This window comes from Lycorma delicatula, chromosome 13 (genome assembly GCF_047948215.1).
Source record: "Lycorma delicatula isolate Av1 chromosome 13, ASM4794821v1, whole genome shotgun sequence".
Lineage (NCBI taxonomy): Eukaryota > Metazoa > Arthropoda > Insecta > Hemiptera > Fulgoridae > Lycorma > Lycorma delicatula.
Window position 1 is genome coordinate 18,295,090 of NC_134467.1, and position 19,853 is coordinate 18,314,942.

General features: G+C 36.6%; 1 protein-coding gene across 1 annotated transcript in view; it reads right to left on the reverse strand.

Annotated features, from left to right (window-relative positions):
- LOC142333867 (lanC-like protein 2) overlaps positions 1-19,853 on the reverse strand; it is a 67,045-nt gene that overhangs the window by 11,219 nt on the left and 35,973 nt on the right. The window contains exon 6 of the mRNA XM_075381436.1: positions 927-1,109. Coding sequence (XP_075237551.1) covers positions 927-1,109 — 183 coding nt within the window. The remainder of the gene's footprint in view (positions 1-926; positions 1,110-19,853) is intronic.

The window sequence follows — 19,853 nt, forward strand, 5'->3', positions numbered from 1 at the left end:
TCCAATGTTCTCCAGAAGTAGTTTTGTTACCACGTAAGAATTCATTTAAACAAACGATTTTACATGGCAAAACAAAAACACAATTTTTAAAATATCAAAATTTTGTATAAATTTTTAATTTATTTTTTATTTTGGATGGATTTTTGTAAAATACTTTACACAATAATAATTAAATTAAGTATTAAACACAGTTAAAAGAAAAATTTCATAATTTTTAACAGAGTATTTTCTTTTCATGGTAATAAACACAGATGGATGCAAAAATATTAGGTATTTATTATGTATAAAAAATAAATTGTAATTGGTTCTGACTTTACATTATCACATCCCTTCTCTATTCATTTCTCATGCATCTGAGCCCAGCCAATTAATATAATATTTGGAAGAGATATCTGCCCTTTGTACAACAGAACACAGAACATTAACACAGCTATAGAATACAAGATTTGAAATGTTCATTATCAGTTTGTTGGATTGGCGTCACTGTGATTTTCTAATTTATCATCTGTTTATATCTTTATCCCTTGTTATTGAACATTACATGAAAAAATAACACACTGTTATAGTGAAAACGTATTACAAATAAGAAAAAACATATTACTTGGAAACAGTTAAAAACTTTTGAGATGAGTAACAGCAGTCAGCATTTCAGAGACCAATTCTGGATGGAGTAAACAAGTTTGATTCCACACATTAAATCACTTATGTGTTAACTTCTTTTAGGTATTAAATCCTGTGTTTTTACAGTACACCCTTTAGTTTCTAGACTGAGTGTTTTAAATTTTTCATATTTTTGCGACAAATGAAACTATATACATTCTTTTTCACCCAAATTTGAGAAGTATATAGTTCCATGGAGAAAAAAGATTAGGTAAAATGTATAAATTGTTATTTTATGTTTTAATGCATAAAGGAATAAATAATACCTGATAAGCCTTACTCAATAGCTGGACAAATCCAGGTGCACCGTGGCACCACTGTACCAATCTGTCTTTGTCATTACCAAGTGAAGAAGGAAAATTACCTGAACGAAACTGCAATTCTAAAAGATGATCTATTGTTGGAGCAATTAAAGTTTCTAATTCACTTTCCATTAAAACATCCTTTGCCTGTAAAACAAAAAAAAAATATTTAAAAAAACATTGGTTTGTGTGGAACTACATTACGCACAAGATTTGAGCGTGACAACGTTATTGAACTACTAGCTACAGGGCGTGCCTCTGGCACGGTTCCGCAGCTAGGTCCTCCGAGCGGGCTGCCCTGGCGGGTGACATCTATGAATGGGATTATTAGGTGTCCAAAATTGATTACCTTTTGAGTAAAAATTTTATTTTTGAATAATGAAAATTGATCAAGGAAAAGCGAAAAAAAAAAAAAAACAGCAAATCTTTCCAATTAAATTTGGTTTAGATCGGTTTAGGCATCTTTTAAAGATTGCACACTCAATATTTTCATTAAGATCTATAATATCCATAAGTAAATTCACTCAATACGAGAGCTGGAGGCTTAAATATAGATTAAAATAATTTGTTTATTAGTTATATATTATATCCAGTTTATCAAACAAATTATCGTAATATGAAACTAACCTTCCTTGATACAATAACAAAAGAGAAGTTAGCTTCAAAATCAATAAATCGCTAAGGAGGAAATACAGGATTCAAGATTCAAAAGAATAAATAATGAAAAAATATAAAAGTAAAGTAATTAAATAATGAAAAGTATAAATAATGAGGATTTTAAACCCTCATTATTTATACTTTTATTATTTTCTATTGTGTTTTATTTATTATTATTATTAGGGTATTAGTGAATCTATAGTATTTTCAGTATCAATTTATTTGCATCGAGAAGAGTTGTTTTAAGATCTGCTACGATATTCAATGAATGAATTACGATAGTAAAATTTATTAATTTATTTTACAATTATTATTACTGTTGTTATTTATTGTTTATAAATATTTAAGAAAAACTTTTATGATTTTTTGACAGGCAGTATGTTCAACAATGTAAATATGTTCTTTTTTTTCTCATATTTGCAGGTGTTACTTCTTACTTATTGTTTATAAATTGTAATGTCGCAAAAAAAAAAACTTGTTATCCTTATGAAGTAAACACATGTTTTTTGAGAAACTGGCGTTGGGCTAGATGAAAATACCAATTGATTAAATTCATCCATGATTTGGATGTTTTAAAAAATTACTTGTTTAAACAAACAAATTGAATCGAAGTGATTGTTTAATTTAATGAAACACGTTAATATCCCATTTTTCATTTTATTTAATAATAATAATAATTAATATTAATAATTTTTGCAAGTTTAAATTGAATGATTTGTTCAAAAATAATTATGAACAATTTGTTATAGAAATAAACTTTAATCAAATTAATGTTGATAAAGTGTCAATTTAAAACGATGAAATTGAAATCATAAATCAAATTCATGAAATTATTGTTTATGAAAAGCCCGCCAAAACCTGCTTCACATGATAGTATATTCCATTGCACGACGGTTCGGCTCAGCTCAGGTGGAAGGACAATTTTTCGTGTGTGCTGCCGGCGTTCATCGATTTATAAGACGTTGTCACGTCAAAAAAATGAACACAGTATTATTATTATTTTTGGTCACTTTTTAGTGTAATTTGTTTAAAATAAGAGTGAACATTGTTTTTATTTGCTTTCAATTGAGTTTAATTATATAAATTCTCTAAGAATATTAATTTATCTGTTTGTTTTTATTTATTCATTGTCAGTTTAATGACGTAAGGCTGAAGCATTAAAAATTGAAATTAAATCCACTGAAAAGGTAAAGATTTAAGAGAAAATTTTTGGCATGGAAGATATATCGATGCTGGCAGTTTTGAGTAGTACAAATGGACTCAATATGGGCTGTGAAGATGTAAAAAATGATGTATTTTGGACATCCCAAAATATTGCTAAAATAAAGGGCATTGTGATGAATAATTACCAAATCATGTGGGATTCTCTTATAATTTGTGTTAAACAATTTTGACTAACATTTATGATATTCATAGATTACCAACAAAATTTATTCCAAAAGTGTTGAATTTTCAACAAAATCAACAACTCAAAAAAATTTCAAAACAATTGTTAGCTGCTGCTGATGGCTGAGAATTACTCAAAAACTGGTGTGTAATACAGGTGATGAAACTTAGTTTGTTATGGTATTAACGATTATGGTATTGAAATGAAGATCCGATTATCATCTCGATGGAAGCCTCCTCAAGTATCAAGAATAAAACAAAAGCACACAGGAGTTTGTTTGAATGTTTTTCTTTTCTTTTTTTAAATACAATGCTTTCATCTATTATGAATTTTACCACTAGGTTGTACCGTAACAAACTATTTTTCTTAGCATTTCTGTGCAGCAACCTGAAAAACTGACCACAAATGTGGGCAGAGAATCCTTGATTTTTGCACCACGATAACGCTTCAGCTTAATTTACAATTGACAGAATTATTTAGGTAAAATTAACACCATACTGATATCATAAGCTACATATTATTCTTCAGACATTACACTTGTCAATTTTTCTTGTTTCCAGTGATTAAAAGAAAGGAAAATTATATGAGATAAAGAAAGAAATGTATGCATTGCATCTCTGAAGGACTAGATTGAGAGGAACAAAATCAGTATAGAACAATAAATACATTTTTTTGATAAAAATTAAAATTTTTGTTATCTGTTGATCAAATCTCACAGCAAGGTTTGTTAAGATAACTGAACTTTATTTTTTTAATCTTTATTATTAATTTTACAGATTATTGGTCTTTGTCCAATTCAAAGTACTGCCCTCCCCTACATACACACTTTTCCCCAGCTGTGTTTCTACTTCGCAAAGCAGTCCTGGATAGCTTCAATTGAAATGGCCTTTAAGGTCTGCGATGAATTGGTTTTAATATCAGCAACAGTCTCAAGATGGTGTCCTTTCATCACTGATTTTATTTTCGGAAAAAAGAAAAAATGCAAGGAGGTCTGGCTAGTAGGGAGAGTAGTGCATAAATATGGGAGGGGCGTCAGTTTTGCCCTCCGCTTCCGCTGGGAGGGCTGGTGTCGCGTCCGCCATGTTGGTTTTTCCCTGTGGGAATTTCCCTTTACCTGAGCGGGATGTTTGAAATTCTGCAGGGTTGCCAACTTTGGTAATATGTGTTCGCTTTGAATATTATTTATAATAATTAATTCAAAGGTTGGTACCGCTGTTGTGTACCGGTCGGTTTGAATTAAATAAATAAATAAATAATATTTAAAGTGAAAAAAAAACCAGGTCGGCTAGGGATCAAACCGAGTCACGGCGGGACGCGACTGACTGACGCCTTAAACCAATCTGCTGAAGTGGCTCCTCTACGTATTGTGCGAAATAAGTTGCATATAAGTCGTCGTCGTCGTCGACGACGATGGCGGCGGGCAGTCCAGCCGCCATCTCGTGACGTCACACCTAGCGCGCAATACGTATGTCATCGTTTATGGTGATTATGTGTGTGTTTGTGAAATAAACGTGTTTTAAGATACTCACCATACTGTCATAGTGTCCGATGGCTGCGCGTGCGTGCGTCCGCGGACACAGAAATCTTTACCGTGCACGATCCAACGCTCAACTGAATAAATGACGTAATGATTTTAGTTTAGGTGGAGTAGTTTTTTTTCACTTGCCATGCTGTCCACCAATCACAATGTCTGAAACCTAGTACCCACCTCCTCGACTTGTGATATATACAACCGCATTAAACCAGTTCACACTGGTGAACAACCGACCCAGTCGGATTAATATGGATAATTAAAGAAAACGGTTACATTTTTTTAATCAGTTCCTTTCGCGTGTATATATAAAGCATTCGCAACATTTAGTCACTTTTTCACTAACTGTTGAATAGTCAACATTGTGTGTAAAAAAAGTATTATTTGCTTGTGAAAGCGGTATTTTTGAAGAGCGATCGTAGATTGTAAAAAAGTATTATTTGCAAAATCGTTACCTAGAAGAGTGAACAAGGATTGTAAGAAGAATACTATTTTACAAGAGTGTTATTTGCAAGAGTGCTGTTTAGGTAAGTCTAAATACATAAGAATACTTTTTATTTTAAATATGACATGGTATGATAAAAAACAAAAACAAGTAGAAAAAAAGAAATTTAATAATAATATAAAAAAATAATAAAAAAATGAAAAATACAAAAAATAATAATTAAAAAATCGAATAAATATAAAAGTGAATAAATAATAAAAGTTCGAATAAATATATCTTCATGTTCCATCACCAATTGTCACTGAAACACACAAAAAATAATTACTATTAAGCTTATCTAAAAAAAACATATGTTAGTATAAATATTTTGTTTGTTTGTTAGAAATCATCAAAAAATTCAATCAAATTTAGTCGTCGTCCTGAGATGAGATGTACCTTCTGTCTACACTTCAACGATACCCGGCTGATATCCTAAACCGTTTGAAGGAAGAAGTAAGACGTTTAGACGGCAACGTAAAATGGTAACTATTTACAATTATCAATTATTGTTAGTTATATTAACAATATGTTTTATTTATTTTACAGCTATAAAGAAAAAATATATAGTTGTAAACATACTAAATACTTTTTTTATTTTTTTACAGGTACGTTGCAGCAAATGTCGAACTAACAAAGCAGATGCCTCTCAAAGGTGGAGTAGAGACTGCATATACAAAAGTATATTTGCACGCAAAGACGAAAACTACCATAAATATAGAGAACATGGACGTTGTTGATGAACAGTGGACGGAGTCCGTCGAAAAAATCATCGAGACGTTGACGAACTTCATCAACAACGGTAGCGGATGGGTAATGCTTAAAATTATTTCTTTAGATCTTAATATTGTTCGTTACCGTCCGCTATACGGTACTTCTTCCTCGTTTATACGTACTCCGGTCAAATTAGTAAAAAGAGAGGCAATAATTAACGTAACGAATTCACACGACCGGAAATGTTTTCTCTGGTCTGTGTTAGCATACCTCCATGACCAACCAGGTGTAACTATCGTCGGAGTTGGTATGCTAGGTACGAGCGTGATAATATGACTGGGATATTACACCCCGTAAAAGTAAGAGATATTAATCGCTTCGAGTTGTTAAATCCCACAATAATCGTCAATGTCTACGGGTACGAGGAGGAAAACGATCGTGTCTATCCGGTGCGCGTTACAGAAAATCACGATCGTGACAACTGCATACACCTATTGCTGCTTACAGGGGAGACGAGAGAAAAATTTCATTATTGTCTGATTAATACCAAACCAGGTAAAAACGGATTATCTCGACCCCTTTCGGGTCTTACAAAGGGTCGCTGTAGCAGTAAATACTGTCCTTACTGTTTGCACCGCTTTAGTTCATCAAACCCATGTGTAGCCGCACGAAATCTAGACAAACATCTGATCGAGTGTAAGCGACACGGTGCACAACGGGTAAGGCTACCCAACCCGTAAAACCAAAAGGAATGCATAATGAAGTTTAGGGACTATTCGTCCACGCTTCGCGTTCCGTATACGGTGTATGCAGACATTGAATCATTTGTACATCCGATGGACACTGCCACCCCTAAACCCTGCACTAGTTTTATCGATAAGGTAGCCAATCATCTTCCGTCCGGTTACGCCTATGTAATCGTTGATGAGGAAGGGCAGATTTGTGAAGGTCCTATAGTCTACCGAGCGAGAACCGATGGTGACGATATCGTTGGAAAGATGCTGGATGAACTGGTTGCACACGCCGATAGATAGCTAAAAATTATGATTACCGAAAAACCAATGGTGATGACGCCCGAAGACACGGAAACATTTCAAAGGGCTACAGAGTGTTTTCTTTGTCATTGTGAGTTGAACGACGACCGTGTACGTCATCACTCGCATACCACAGGACGGTTTCTCGGTGAATGTCATAACGAGTGCATATTCCGGTATTTTTTCATAACCTCCGCGGATACGATAGTCACCATATAGTTCAAGCTTTGAAAAAATACAAAGACCAACACAAAATAAACTGTATCGCCAACACGTCCGAGCGATTACAGTCACTGTCCATCGGACCATTGAGATTCTTGAACTCTTTACAATTCCTTCCGTTGTCCCTCGAAAAACTTGTAGAAAATGTAGTAAAAGATTGTCAGAACAAAGACGTCGTTTTTAAAACACTCACAACTTGCTTCCCGCTACCAAAAAAAGGGATTGCTTAATCCGAAAAAACGTCTACCTGTACGAATACATGACCCATGTAAACACGTTTTTCGTAACCCAACTTCCACCGCAGACGGCATTCTACAGCACGCTAAGAAGAGAGAACATAATAGACGATTGCCCAAAACGTATGGGAAACGTTTGATTATGTTAGGCGATTACCACGATCTGTACATTCTTAGCGACGTACTATTGTTGGCGGACGTGTTTGAAAAGTTTCGGAATACGTCTATGCAATATTACGGTTTGGACCCCTGTCACTTTTACTCCACCCCCCCCATTTCACGTGGAATGCCATGTTAAAATTTACCCGTCAAAAATTGGAACGGTTGACCGACATAGATATGCATGTTTGTTGAAAAAGGTACACGAGGCGGTGTAGCCATGATTTCAAACAGGTACGCCAAGGCGAACAATCCAATCATTCCAGATCAGTATGACTCATCCGAACCCACGTCCTGGGTTCAATACTATGATTGCAACAACCTTTACGGGAGAGCCATGGTTGAACCCTTACAATATGCCAATTTTAGGTGGTTGTAGTGAAGATGAAGAGATTAACAATCTCGACATCAACAATGTTGACGATCGTGGAGAAAAGGGCTATATATTGGAAGTGGATCTCGAGTATCCGCAACACTTACAGGATTGCCATAAGGATTACCCTCTTGCGCCCGAACGACTAGTACCATCCGACGAAATGTTGTCTCCTTATTTGAAGGATGTACAAAGATGCCCCGTAAATAAATTAATGACAACACTGTACAACAAAGAACACTAAGTCGTACACTACAGAAATCTAAAACTGTACGGTCGTCTTGGTTTGAATGTGAAACATGTTCACAGAGTTCTGGAATTCTCCCAATCGCCTTGGTTGAAACCGTACATCGATTTCAATACCGAAAAGCGTGCACAAGCGCGAAACAGATTTGAAAAAGACTTCTTTAAGTTGATGAATAACGCGGTGTACGGTAAGTCATTGGAAAACGTTCGTAAATGATTAGACTTCCACCTGATCGCTAACGAGCATAAACTGGATAAGGTGATAGCCTAACCGAGAGTTAAAGCTTGGTACATCTATAACAAAGATGTTGTGGGAGTAATTCTGAAGAAAACGCAAATATCCCTCAATCGTCCGATATACATCGGATTAACCGTATTGGACATTAGTAAGGCGATCATGTACGAATTCCACTATGGTTACATGGTGGAAAAGTACGGTGATAGCATAAAGCTTCTAATGACCGATACGGATAGTCTGATGTATCATATCGTGACGGATAACGTTTACGACGATATCCTTCACGATATAGATCGGTTCGATACTTCAGACTACCCCCGCGAACACATGTGCTATAGTAATACGAATAAGAAACGCCTTGGTAAATTTAAGGAGGAGATGAATGGAAGAGCTATTGTCGGTCTTCGTGCTAAGATGTATAGCATTCTCGAATTCGACAAGAAGGAGAAGGTTGCAAAGGGTATTCCTAGAGTATCCATAGCAAATGATCTAAGACACGAGCTGTACAAATAGTCTTTTTAAAGATAAGGTTACGTACACTAGTGCGTATGGAATCAGAAGCACTTTGCACAATATCCATTCCATTAATTAGTCTAAGAAGTCGCTTTCACCTTACGACGACAAACGTTTCATTTTACAAAACAAGATAAATACAGTTCCATTCGGTCATTACAGTGTAAATAAAACTAAACGTAAACCGCCCCAAACCTCCGATAACCCTAACCAACAAAAGAGACCAAGAGCCGATCACGTTGTTCTCATATTCCACGGTCACGATTATTTATTTTAGTTATTGCCTCTTTTTTACAATCAAAGGTTAAAAAACAAACTGTAAATACATGTAATATCCACATAAATGCAAAAAATGATATATACTAATGTATTTAAATTAGAAAAAAATGTATAGAAATATATATTGTAGAAAAAATGTATTTATTAAAAATACTTAAAAAAACATGTGATATAAGAATTATATACTTAAAAAAGGTATTTGTTGTAGAAATAAAAGTAATATATATATCGTATTTATTAAAAATACTTAAAAAGTGTAGTTATTGTAGAAAAAAATATATGTAAAGTATGTAATATATTTATTGTAGAAAAAATATATTGTATAAAAAATGTATTTATTAAAAATACGTAAAAAATGTAGTTATTGTAGAAAAAATGTACTTATTTAAAAAACAAACATGTAAATAGATGTAATAAACATAAATAAAAAATTTATTTTTTACATTTTTTATATTTATAAGAAAAAAATAGTTTTTCTCAATTGAATTGATGTGTATATAACAAAAAACCTCATCTACTTACTCACTGTCACTGTCACTGTCACTGTCAATAAACCACGAAGGACTCTTCCATAGATTCTTTATGTTTACCAAAGAGCGGTAACGACTACGTTTATTAGGACTGGATGGATCCCACCATTTAGTACTAAGACGTATTCGACTATTACGACCAAATCGCTCTCATGGTAAACGTACATCATAATACGGAATATGTATACATTCACCTTTGGGACGCGATTTGGTGATCATAACCATCGTTCTTAAGTATCTCCTTTCGCCAAACAAAAAAGAATCTATTAAGTCCGTGATGGGTGATGGGGATGAATGTAATTCCCAAGAAGGAAAGCTGTAACCGGTGTTTATTGGTATTTCATCCATCTTTCACAACTCAGGCCCCGCATCGTCTTTAATGAAGGACGTCCGAAAGATATGCCTAAGCATATCTCTCATTCGTCCTCCACCCGCTTTGTTTCGGGTGGCGATCATAAATAGTTCGTTATAATCGCCACCCATAAAATGTACGCTAACGACGGAGCCGGCATGATGATTTAATAACAAGTGAATAATATCTCACTTTTGGTTGTACTATATATATACAAAACAAGAATTATAAAAAAAAATTATAAATAAAAGAAAAAAATGAATTAGTACATACCTCGTTCGAAGCTGTCGGTACGAGTAAGACGCTCGCCGAAAGAGCGCACATCGTCCGGACTCCATAAGCACCCGGACGGTGTACGGTTCACAGAAGGGATGATCACACAGATGTAAGATCACTTCTACCCTATCTAACATACAGATAGGGCAGATGTCCTCATCCATGTCGTCATCGCTTCTGTGAAGCGATAGTCGACGAGCAACCCGTCGACCAATCGCTCTGTGTGGTGTCGCCCCTCGCCTGATGCGCCTTGTAGATGGCGGTGGTGGAGACGCCGGCGTGTATTCCACCCTGTTTCACCGGTGACGTCGGCGCCTCCCCATCGAGTCGAAGGTCCTGGCGACGGTTATGGAGCCGGTGCTGCTACTGATAACGCTGGTGGTACTGACACCGGTGTCGGTGATGGTGTAAGTGACTTTGCCATCGGTGGTGCCCTCGGTGGTGGTACCATTGCCTCTGCTAGTCGTTCCGCCTCCACCAAAGGTTCATTTGTTCGTATGCACATTAGACACCGTCGTTTTAGCCGGCGGAGGCAATGGACTAAGTCCACCACACTATAAAACTCCTCTGTCCGATGATCCTGATTTCTTTCGCGTCGCACACGACAGCGATCGAGATCATAACACCCCGCCACTGTCTCCCTACCATTAACATCATCACCGGACATAATAAATATTTAAGTAAAATATTAAGTAAGTTAAGTAGTGTTTAAGACGAATATAATACAAGACTGATATAAAATTATGTTGCACGCAGCTAATATATAAATAAGTGAGTAGAAGAAGATAGAAAATGTTTTATGTATATTTCTTCTGTCTTTGTAAATCGCAAATAAAATAGTATACCATTCTACACACACACACACACACACACACACGCACACACACACACACTCATAATACATTAGGTAAATGTAATTTTAATTAATTAAAAAAATTGAAATAAGGTTTAATCGCAAAAAAGAGATGCAAAATAAATAGTCTATCATTTTATTTTATATACAGTTAATACATATAATTTTAAATGCATCAAAACAAAGAGAGAAGTAATATTTCTTTGTTAAATGCAAATAAAAAGAGATGTGACTGTGGAGTTGGTTTAATTGGAATGCGGTTTTCAAGAGAGAGAAATAATACTTCTTTGTTAGATGCAAATAGAAAGAGAGAGATATGACTGCAGTTGGTTTAATTACATGCGGTTCTCATGAAAGAAATGAATGGGGAGATAAACGCACTATATATAACCGCATTTTAATAAAAAAATATCGTATGTTACATTGTAATTGGAACATGCGGTTTTTTCTTTGTCGCTATCTAACAGTTAAAATATTATTTCTTTTAATAATTGCATCCGAAATAGAAAATAAAAGGGGAGATAAAAGTACCACCATATTTATAATTTGTGTCGTACAATTTATTTTTGTACTAAAATATTTCTACAAGATAATAATAGTTAAAATTGCATTTTATTCAAAGCGTGTTCTTGTTTTTATCTGTACTAGTATTATGTGTAATAAATTATTTAAACTACGGAGAGCTAAAAGGATATATTACCGACAATTTATTTTTTTATAAAACATATATATATAACTGATAATTTATTTTACACAGTTGACTATCAAAGTCATATATCGCACACACATGATAATAATTTTTCTGTTATTTGCAGCTGGTTATCGAATTATTTTATACACCGCATATGATAATAATTTATTTGTTAAATTAATTGTATTGCACGTAATAAAAACTTATTAAAGTAAACTAAATTTCTTATTAGCGGAAGATGCATTCAAATAAAAATAATTGGAAAAGAAAACAAGTAAATTTTTTAAGAGATAAAAAATATTATTCGAAACTATTCATTCTTTCGTAAACACTCAATCATAATTTCTGACCTTTTTCAAGCCGACCTTGTAGAAATGGGACAGTACGCTAAATCAAACAAAGGCTATCGATACATATCGACGATGATAAATTGTTTTTCTAAACTAGCATTCGCCGTACCGGTTAAAACTAAAACAGGTTCGAAGATCGCTAAAGCCCTCAAACCTATTTTGGATAAACACAAGATGCGTCATTTTAAACCGATTTGGGTAAAGAGTTTTACAATCCGTCGGTTAAACGACTATTACATTCGTACAATATAAATCACTATTCCACGTATTCGGATAAAAAAGCGTCGATAGTCGAACGATTTAATGGAACACTGAAAACGATGATGTGGAGAAAATTTACCGAAGGAGGAACCTAAAAGTGGTTAGAATTACTACGAAAATTGATCGCAAAATACAACACCAGTCATCGCACTATCGGAATGAAACCGAAAGATGTAAATAAGCGAAATCAAAACGCTGTTTTACAACGATTAAATACGGTACTCTATCAAAAGCCTATTTTACCGAAATACAATGCTAGAAGGAGCGAGGTGTCAGTATAGTGATCACGGAACGAACTATTCCGATCAGATCGCCCAAAATCGCTAAGCGATTGTACCGCTTAGCGTTATCATTCGGTAGAAAATGCTTTGTGGACACGGCTTACGGAGAACAATTTACCGACGAAGTACCGGAAACATTACCCATAAGACGAGGAGGATTACCGTTCGACATCGTGAACAACAGGGCGCAGGCGCTCTTTTCCGGTGAGTTTCTACACGAAGCGCTACCTAAGTTGCCGATGTGTTCGGATTGAGGTACAACGAACGACGCGAACTTTTTTTTTTATTTTTTTTATTTTTAGGGCGAAAAACGAGCGGTCGTTATCATCGCCCGGAAAATAAATAAAAAAATAAAGATAAAAGTAAAAGTAATTAAAACTTAAAACTACTATCACAGTAAGCAAAATCCGGAATGGGTGTAAAAGGACCATTCTCGGATAACAAAAAAACTAACATGTAACTTAAAACTACGTTAAAAAATATCATATTAAAACTAAATAAAACTTAAAACTAAAAAGAGAGATAAAACTTACAACTAATATCACAAAAATCTTACAACTAATATCACAGACGAATTTAAAAAACATCAAAAAAACAACAAAATATGAATATATATATAAAGAAAATTACGATAAGGAGTGTAAAAGGCTCGCTACTCGGATAACAAAAACAATATATAGGACTAGAGTAATTAAATTTGTTGTATTAACCCTACACTACGCAAAAACAGAAACATCCGGTTTAAAACCTCTTTATCATTACACAAGATACCACGGATGTTTCTGGGTAGTTTAAATTTACGACGCAATGCCGCATAACATATGCAGTCCACGAGTATGTGGCGAACAGTCACGCGGCAGTTGCATCTTGCGCATAGAGGTGGTTGTCTCTTGTAAACAGATACTCGTGTGTCCTATCCGCAATCGACAGAACTACTTTCTCACGCCGGGGTTTTCTGTATGAGGAGTCCCATGGTAACACAGAATCTTTAATCTGACAGAGTTTATTATCAACGGTAGCTGTCCAATCACCTTGCCACCTTGTTCTTAATAATTGTTTTACATAGTTAATGAAATCAGAAGTAGCAACTCGGGTGGTGAAAGGAGGCTGGTTACATGCTTCTTTGGCAGCGGAATCTGCATGTTCATTACCTGGAATCCCTACGTGGCTAGGGACCCAGCAAAAACTTAATTCTGTGTTGCGATTATTCAACTCAGCGATTGCGTTGTAAATTTCAATGACGATAGGATGTTTGGAATAAAAGTTTTTTAAGGCTTGGAGAGCACTACACGAGTCACTGCAAATAAGAATTTTTCTATATTTAGGGTTAATGATGTTAGAGCCTTATTTATAGCGTATAGTTCAGCGGTAATACCGGGTAGACCAGACATATAAGTTCTTTCATTGACAACAAATGCACACCCAACTGTATCGTTTTGTTTCGATCCATCGTTGTATACAACCGCGTCTGGTTTCATCTTGGAGAGAACACACTGAAACATTTAGATGGTGTTGATTGTTTACTGTATGCAGTCAGGTCATAATTAAAATTTATAAGGTTTATTCTCCATGAAGGATATGAGCAAGGATACATAGGAAAGAATGACGGTGTGTCAACATTTATATGCTGCAGCAGACGCCAGGTACGGACACCTACAGGTGCAGTACGACGTGGATGATCCTCATACTTTCCTAGATTAGGATTTCTAAAGAGCGAGTCAAGAGCCGGGTGATTTGGATGTCCTCTGACACGAGCAAAATAAGATAATAAAAGCTGGTCTCGTCTATCCCAAGGTGATGGTTCACCACAGTCTACAAGTAAGCTTGCGACAGGACTTGATCTAAACGGGCCTGTGGCAAACCGCAGGAAAGCATGATGTACAATATCCAGCATTTTAAGCACGAATTGACGAGCTGAAGAGTAGGACACGAATTGACGAGCTGAAGACACAACCATAATCTAAACGGGAGCGAACAAAAAAATAGTAAAAACGTATCATACATGACCTATCGGCTCCCCAGTTGGTGTTAGTAAGGACTCGCATCATATCTAGAAGTTTGGAACATTTTGTTTTCAATTCTTTTAAATGTTTGACCCAAGTAAGACGGCTATCAAAATATAAACCTAAAAACTTGACGTAAGTAGAGATAGTAATAGTCTCACCGTTCAGAAATATTTGCGGAATAGAAGGGTTTCGTAGCAGAGAAAAACTACACATTTTGTTTTTTCGGATGAAAATGTGAAACCAGTAATCCTGGACCAAGCTTCAAGGTGAGATATAGTGTTCTGCAGTAGTCTCTCTGCTGTAGGTGTTGAACGGCTTGCGATATAGATAGCAAAGTCGTCAGCGAATAGAGAACATGAGACAGGAGCCTGCACACATTTGGTAATATCGTTTATGGCTACAGAAAATAAGGTGGCACTTAATACACTACCTTGGGGCACTCCATTCTCCAAGATGACACTATCTGAGAGCGAATTATCTACACGAACACGAGCCGTTCGGTGATTTAAGAATCCCCGGATAAAAGCAAGCATATTGCCCTTGATTCCCCATTCTTTGAGAGTGTTAAGAATACCACGTCGCCAGGCTGTCATACGCCTTTTTTTATATCGAAGAAGATAGCGACGAGGTGCTGCCGATTTAGGAAAGCGTTTTGTATGGCTGTTTCCAGTGACACTAAATGGTCAATAGAAGATCGTCTTTGTCGAAAACCACACTGTTCTGGAGATAGAAAGCCATGTTTCTCCAAGTACCATGTAAGTCTGCGGTTTACCATTCTCTCCATTATTTTACACAAAACCTCTCCTACTATTAACGATGGAGATGGTATTTGAGTAACGAGATTTGAGATATCTGAAGCACTGAACTCAGTGTTCGGTGAGAGATACAGATTGCAGATATGCAATTTCAAGGGAATAGGGACCTTTACTACTTTACTGATTTTACTGCAATAGCAGGAATGACAGTGGTTAGTTGAATTCTTGTAGCAGACACCCCATTCTTCATGAAAATCGCTACTCCACTACTCTCCCTACTGTCTACTAGGCAGTCGAATCTCTCACAGAAGTATTTTCTAAGTGTAATTGGGTCATGTTGTAGAAGGTGAGTAGTTTCTTGGAAACACATGATTAGTGGATCATGTGCGCGCGCTAGTACTCTAATATCTTCAATGCGGGACCGAATACCTCTACCATTCCACTGAATAATGTTCATAAGTGTAAAAAAATAAATAAAAAAATTAAATTTCGGAAATTATATAAAAATTAGTTGTACGTGATTCGGTTTTTATTTTTTGTATTTTTTATTTTAAAGAACTCCGATGCTTTAGGGTTGGGTGGTTCTTCAAACATATCCTCCAGTAAATGAGGTGATGGTGGAGGATATTTATTTTAATGGGATCTGTAGTTAACATTCCAGAGGTGGTGGTTATGTGGGTTCCCTTTACGGAAAGCTTATTAGGTGGCTTACTGCCAGCTGTGATAGTCGCTACTCGTGCCGGTACGACTTTGGGAGCAGGAACTTTCGTGTGTATCACACTGTTGGATTCACTAACTGCGACGAAAGACGTTTTCTTCATCTTTGTCAGCTCTGAGATAGTGGCTGTAAGTGAAGCTACTTGATCAGAAAGATTCTGAACAAGTTTTTTAAGCTCATTGCAGGAACCGCATTGCTGATTATTAACATTTGTAGGAATTTGTTTAGATGTAGCGGTGGCAAAAGATACATCTGGTTTAACCAGGTTCCGTGAATTATTTAACTTTTTGTATTCTCTTCGTGCGGCCGGGAAAGATAGCTTTTGCTCCGTAGAGATTTTGAGAATTGCCTTTTCTTCTTTAAAGATTGGGCAATCTCGGGAGCGGGCTGTATGTGGACCACTGCAGTTTGCGAATTTTTCACTTTCTTCGCAATTAGTGTCATTGTGACCTTCTTTAGCACATCGGGCACAGATCTCAGTTTTTGTACAAGATGTTGTAGTGTGACCAAAACCTTGGCATCTGAAACATCGTCGTGGGTTGGGTATGAATGGTCGTACCCGAACCGAGAGGTAACCCACTTTAATCTTTTCTGGTGGAACAGGGAGATTAAATGTTAATATAAGAGACGGTGTCGGTTCTTGTGTTCCGTTCTGCCGTTTCATAATACGTTTCACTTCAACAACATCTTGGTGGCAAAGCTCGTCAACTATTTCATTGACATGTATATCTAAAAGGTCTCGAAAAAAATTACACCCCTGCTCGTATTTAAAGTTTTGTGGCTTTCAGCACTTATATTTATACCACCCATATTACGGCGACGTAAGATTGATCGACTCTGTTCGTCGTTGAATGTTTCAACCAGAATCGATCCGTCGCGTAATTTCTTGATGTTCTTCGGGGAGCCACTTGCACCTGTTACAGTTTTATTTATTAGGAAAGGTGAAACCTTTTGGAGGGAGCCACCTTCCTGACTATTTCGGAGAACAACGAATCGAATATTTTTAGTGTTAAAGTCTAAAGATTTGTAGTTCTCTTCCATAGGACTTTTATCCTTGTCAGACAAAGCTGATCGAGGTCTCTTCGCAAGATCTAATTTGGTGGTTTTTTCAGATGGACCACCAACCATCTTGGGGTTTAATATAGGATCAGAAATTTTGGTCAAACGAGTACCGGCGAAAAATGGACCACTACAGCAGAGCGCACGCGTACTGGAGCAAGAGTTAAGTACAATTGGGTTCACCCTGGTGCCCAGAGGACATCGTTCAAGACTCACTACGTAGAGCCATTCACCCATCGGCACGATTTGTTCCCACCTTGAGTTACGGTTGTATTTCGTAAGATGTCGCAACACCACCGAGTGTTAATGTAAGAAATATCAGTGTAGGATGTTGTCGTGTAATTGTGTGAGTGTGTATGTTGTAATATATGTAGTGTTCTTGGTGTAGTATATGTGTATAATGCAAAGTGTTCTGCAGCTCACTGTATAGTAGGAAGAATAGCTGCAGAAGCTAGGCCCGTGGAGACGCCAACCCCCAAAGTCTTAAAGATAAAGACTCCCCGTCGGGGAAACGACGCGAACTGATTGAAATCCAAGTTGCTGCGAAAATGGTGTAAATATAAGAGGATGCAAAGGTAGTGGGTGAAAAGGTGGAGGTGGAAGACACCGACGGTTATGAGAAGACTAAAACACCGCTGTTGGAAAAACAGTTCAAACCGGTAGACCCATCGACACCGAAAACGTTGGGTTTTCGTGCAAAACATTTCTTGGATTTAGCTGAATAGGAATTCGATGACGATGGTACAACATTTGGTTACGTTAAGAAGATGTTCGTAAAGCAAAGCGAATTGAATAATAAATACTTACCGACGGTTTCACTGATGGACAACGCACTTTCCTTTTCAAAGAGGCGATTGTGCGATATCGCCGATCCAATTGAAAAACAAACATCGTAATTGTCGACTATTTACGGAAAAACCTTTTCGATAAAAATGAGATAATTAACGCGAGGATGCGTTATCGCAAATGCTGGTGTGCCAATTAATAGTACGGATCTCACTACAGTCATACGTAGACAATGTGGAGTCAAATCAACGAAAATTATTGTATAAAGTGACAAATGGGATTTTAACGTTTAAAAACGGTGTTGTAGATATCGAAAAAAGTGTTATAACGAACGCCAAGGCAGCTGTACAGTTGACTGACCTTGCGACTAAAGGATATGTCGATATAATGAGGGAAGAGTTGAGGGAAGGGTTGGCGGAAGAGTACGTAATGCATAGCGATCTAAATAGTGTAATCTTAGCCAAAGTTTCACCGTCAGATGTCAACGCAGTCAGTTATCAAAATAAGCGAATATCTGGTTTTGGTGATCCTGTCGAAAAGGCGAACGTCGTTACTCTCAACTATTTACGAACAAACCTTTTCGATGAAAAGAAGATAGTCGACGCTACAGAATCTGTTATCACTAACGCTGGCATACCTAAGAATAGCACCGATCTTTCAACAAAGTCCTACGTGGACGATATGGAATTACATATACAAAAATTACTACTACGACTAAAAAAAAAATTACGACTAAGGGATATATTGATGACACACTATTTAGGTTTTACAAATTTCTATTAAACATTAACGACAACGCTAACAGAAACTTAAATCAACAAACGCTTATGAGTGTACTAGCCGCTGACAAACATCACCAAAGCCATTCTGCAAACACAGATCTAAGTAGTAAAGATACAAAGGAGGACGAGGATGTGACAAAAAATATGGTGCGTCCTCCGATCGCTAAGACAATGCAGAATGAGGATGTGAATAAAAATATGATACGTCCCCCGGTCTCGGATACAAAAACAGATAAGATGACAACGAAAGATGATGATGTGAATAAGAATATGTTACGATTGCCGAACACGGATCCAATCTAAGATGGTGGAATGTTGTAAACAAGTTCATTGTCTGTCCGACGTGGCAAGAGTGAGGAGGTCAAAACGTTCTTCTGATCGAAAGGGTAAGATGAGAAGATCTTAACGAATAGCCAGTCTTAAACGAGGCGGTGGACTGTTACCTCAGCAGGGGCTGCAGGAGCGTTAGGATCTTATATTGGTGATAACTTTAAAAGGTGTCATAAAGGTGGTGGGTACGGTTTTAAACAAAAAGATCGATTTATTACCGATAAATACATATTCCGGGATATCAGTACTGCGGACCGGGAACGGATTTAAAAAACGATTAAAGAGAGGCGATCCCGGTGTAAACAAGTTGGACGCCGCTTGTAAAGAACACGATATCTTATACGCAACGTACAGTGATAACGAAAGTAGAGCGGCAGCAGATCGTAAATTAGCCGATAGCGCTTGGGAAAGAGTTAAAGCTAAGGACTCGAGTTTTGCGGAAAAGGCTACGGCATTGGCGGTTACAAACGCGATGAAGTTAAAAGCAAAGTTCAGCGGTGGAAGAGTAGGAAGACGATCAAAAAGGAATAATAGAAAACGCCTTGTTGAAATGATGAAAAAAAAGCGGGCACTGCTGGGCGGGGATTATACCTTAAGCCCTACCTTTTGACTGGATCGAGGATGGGCGTACAAAAAAACATCGTCGCAGTCTCCAATAAAGGGAATACCAGTGCGTCCGCTATCGAATATAGAACTCGTATATCGAATATAGAACGTGGTACGCGAGAAAACTAAATATAGCCGATTTTCGAGGAGTCTTCATGTTGAACGCATTACCCACACAACCGAAG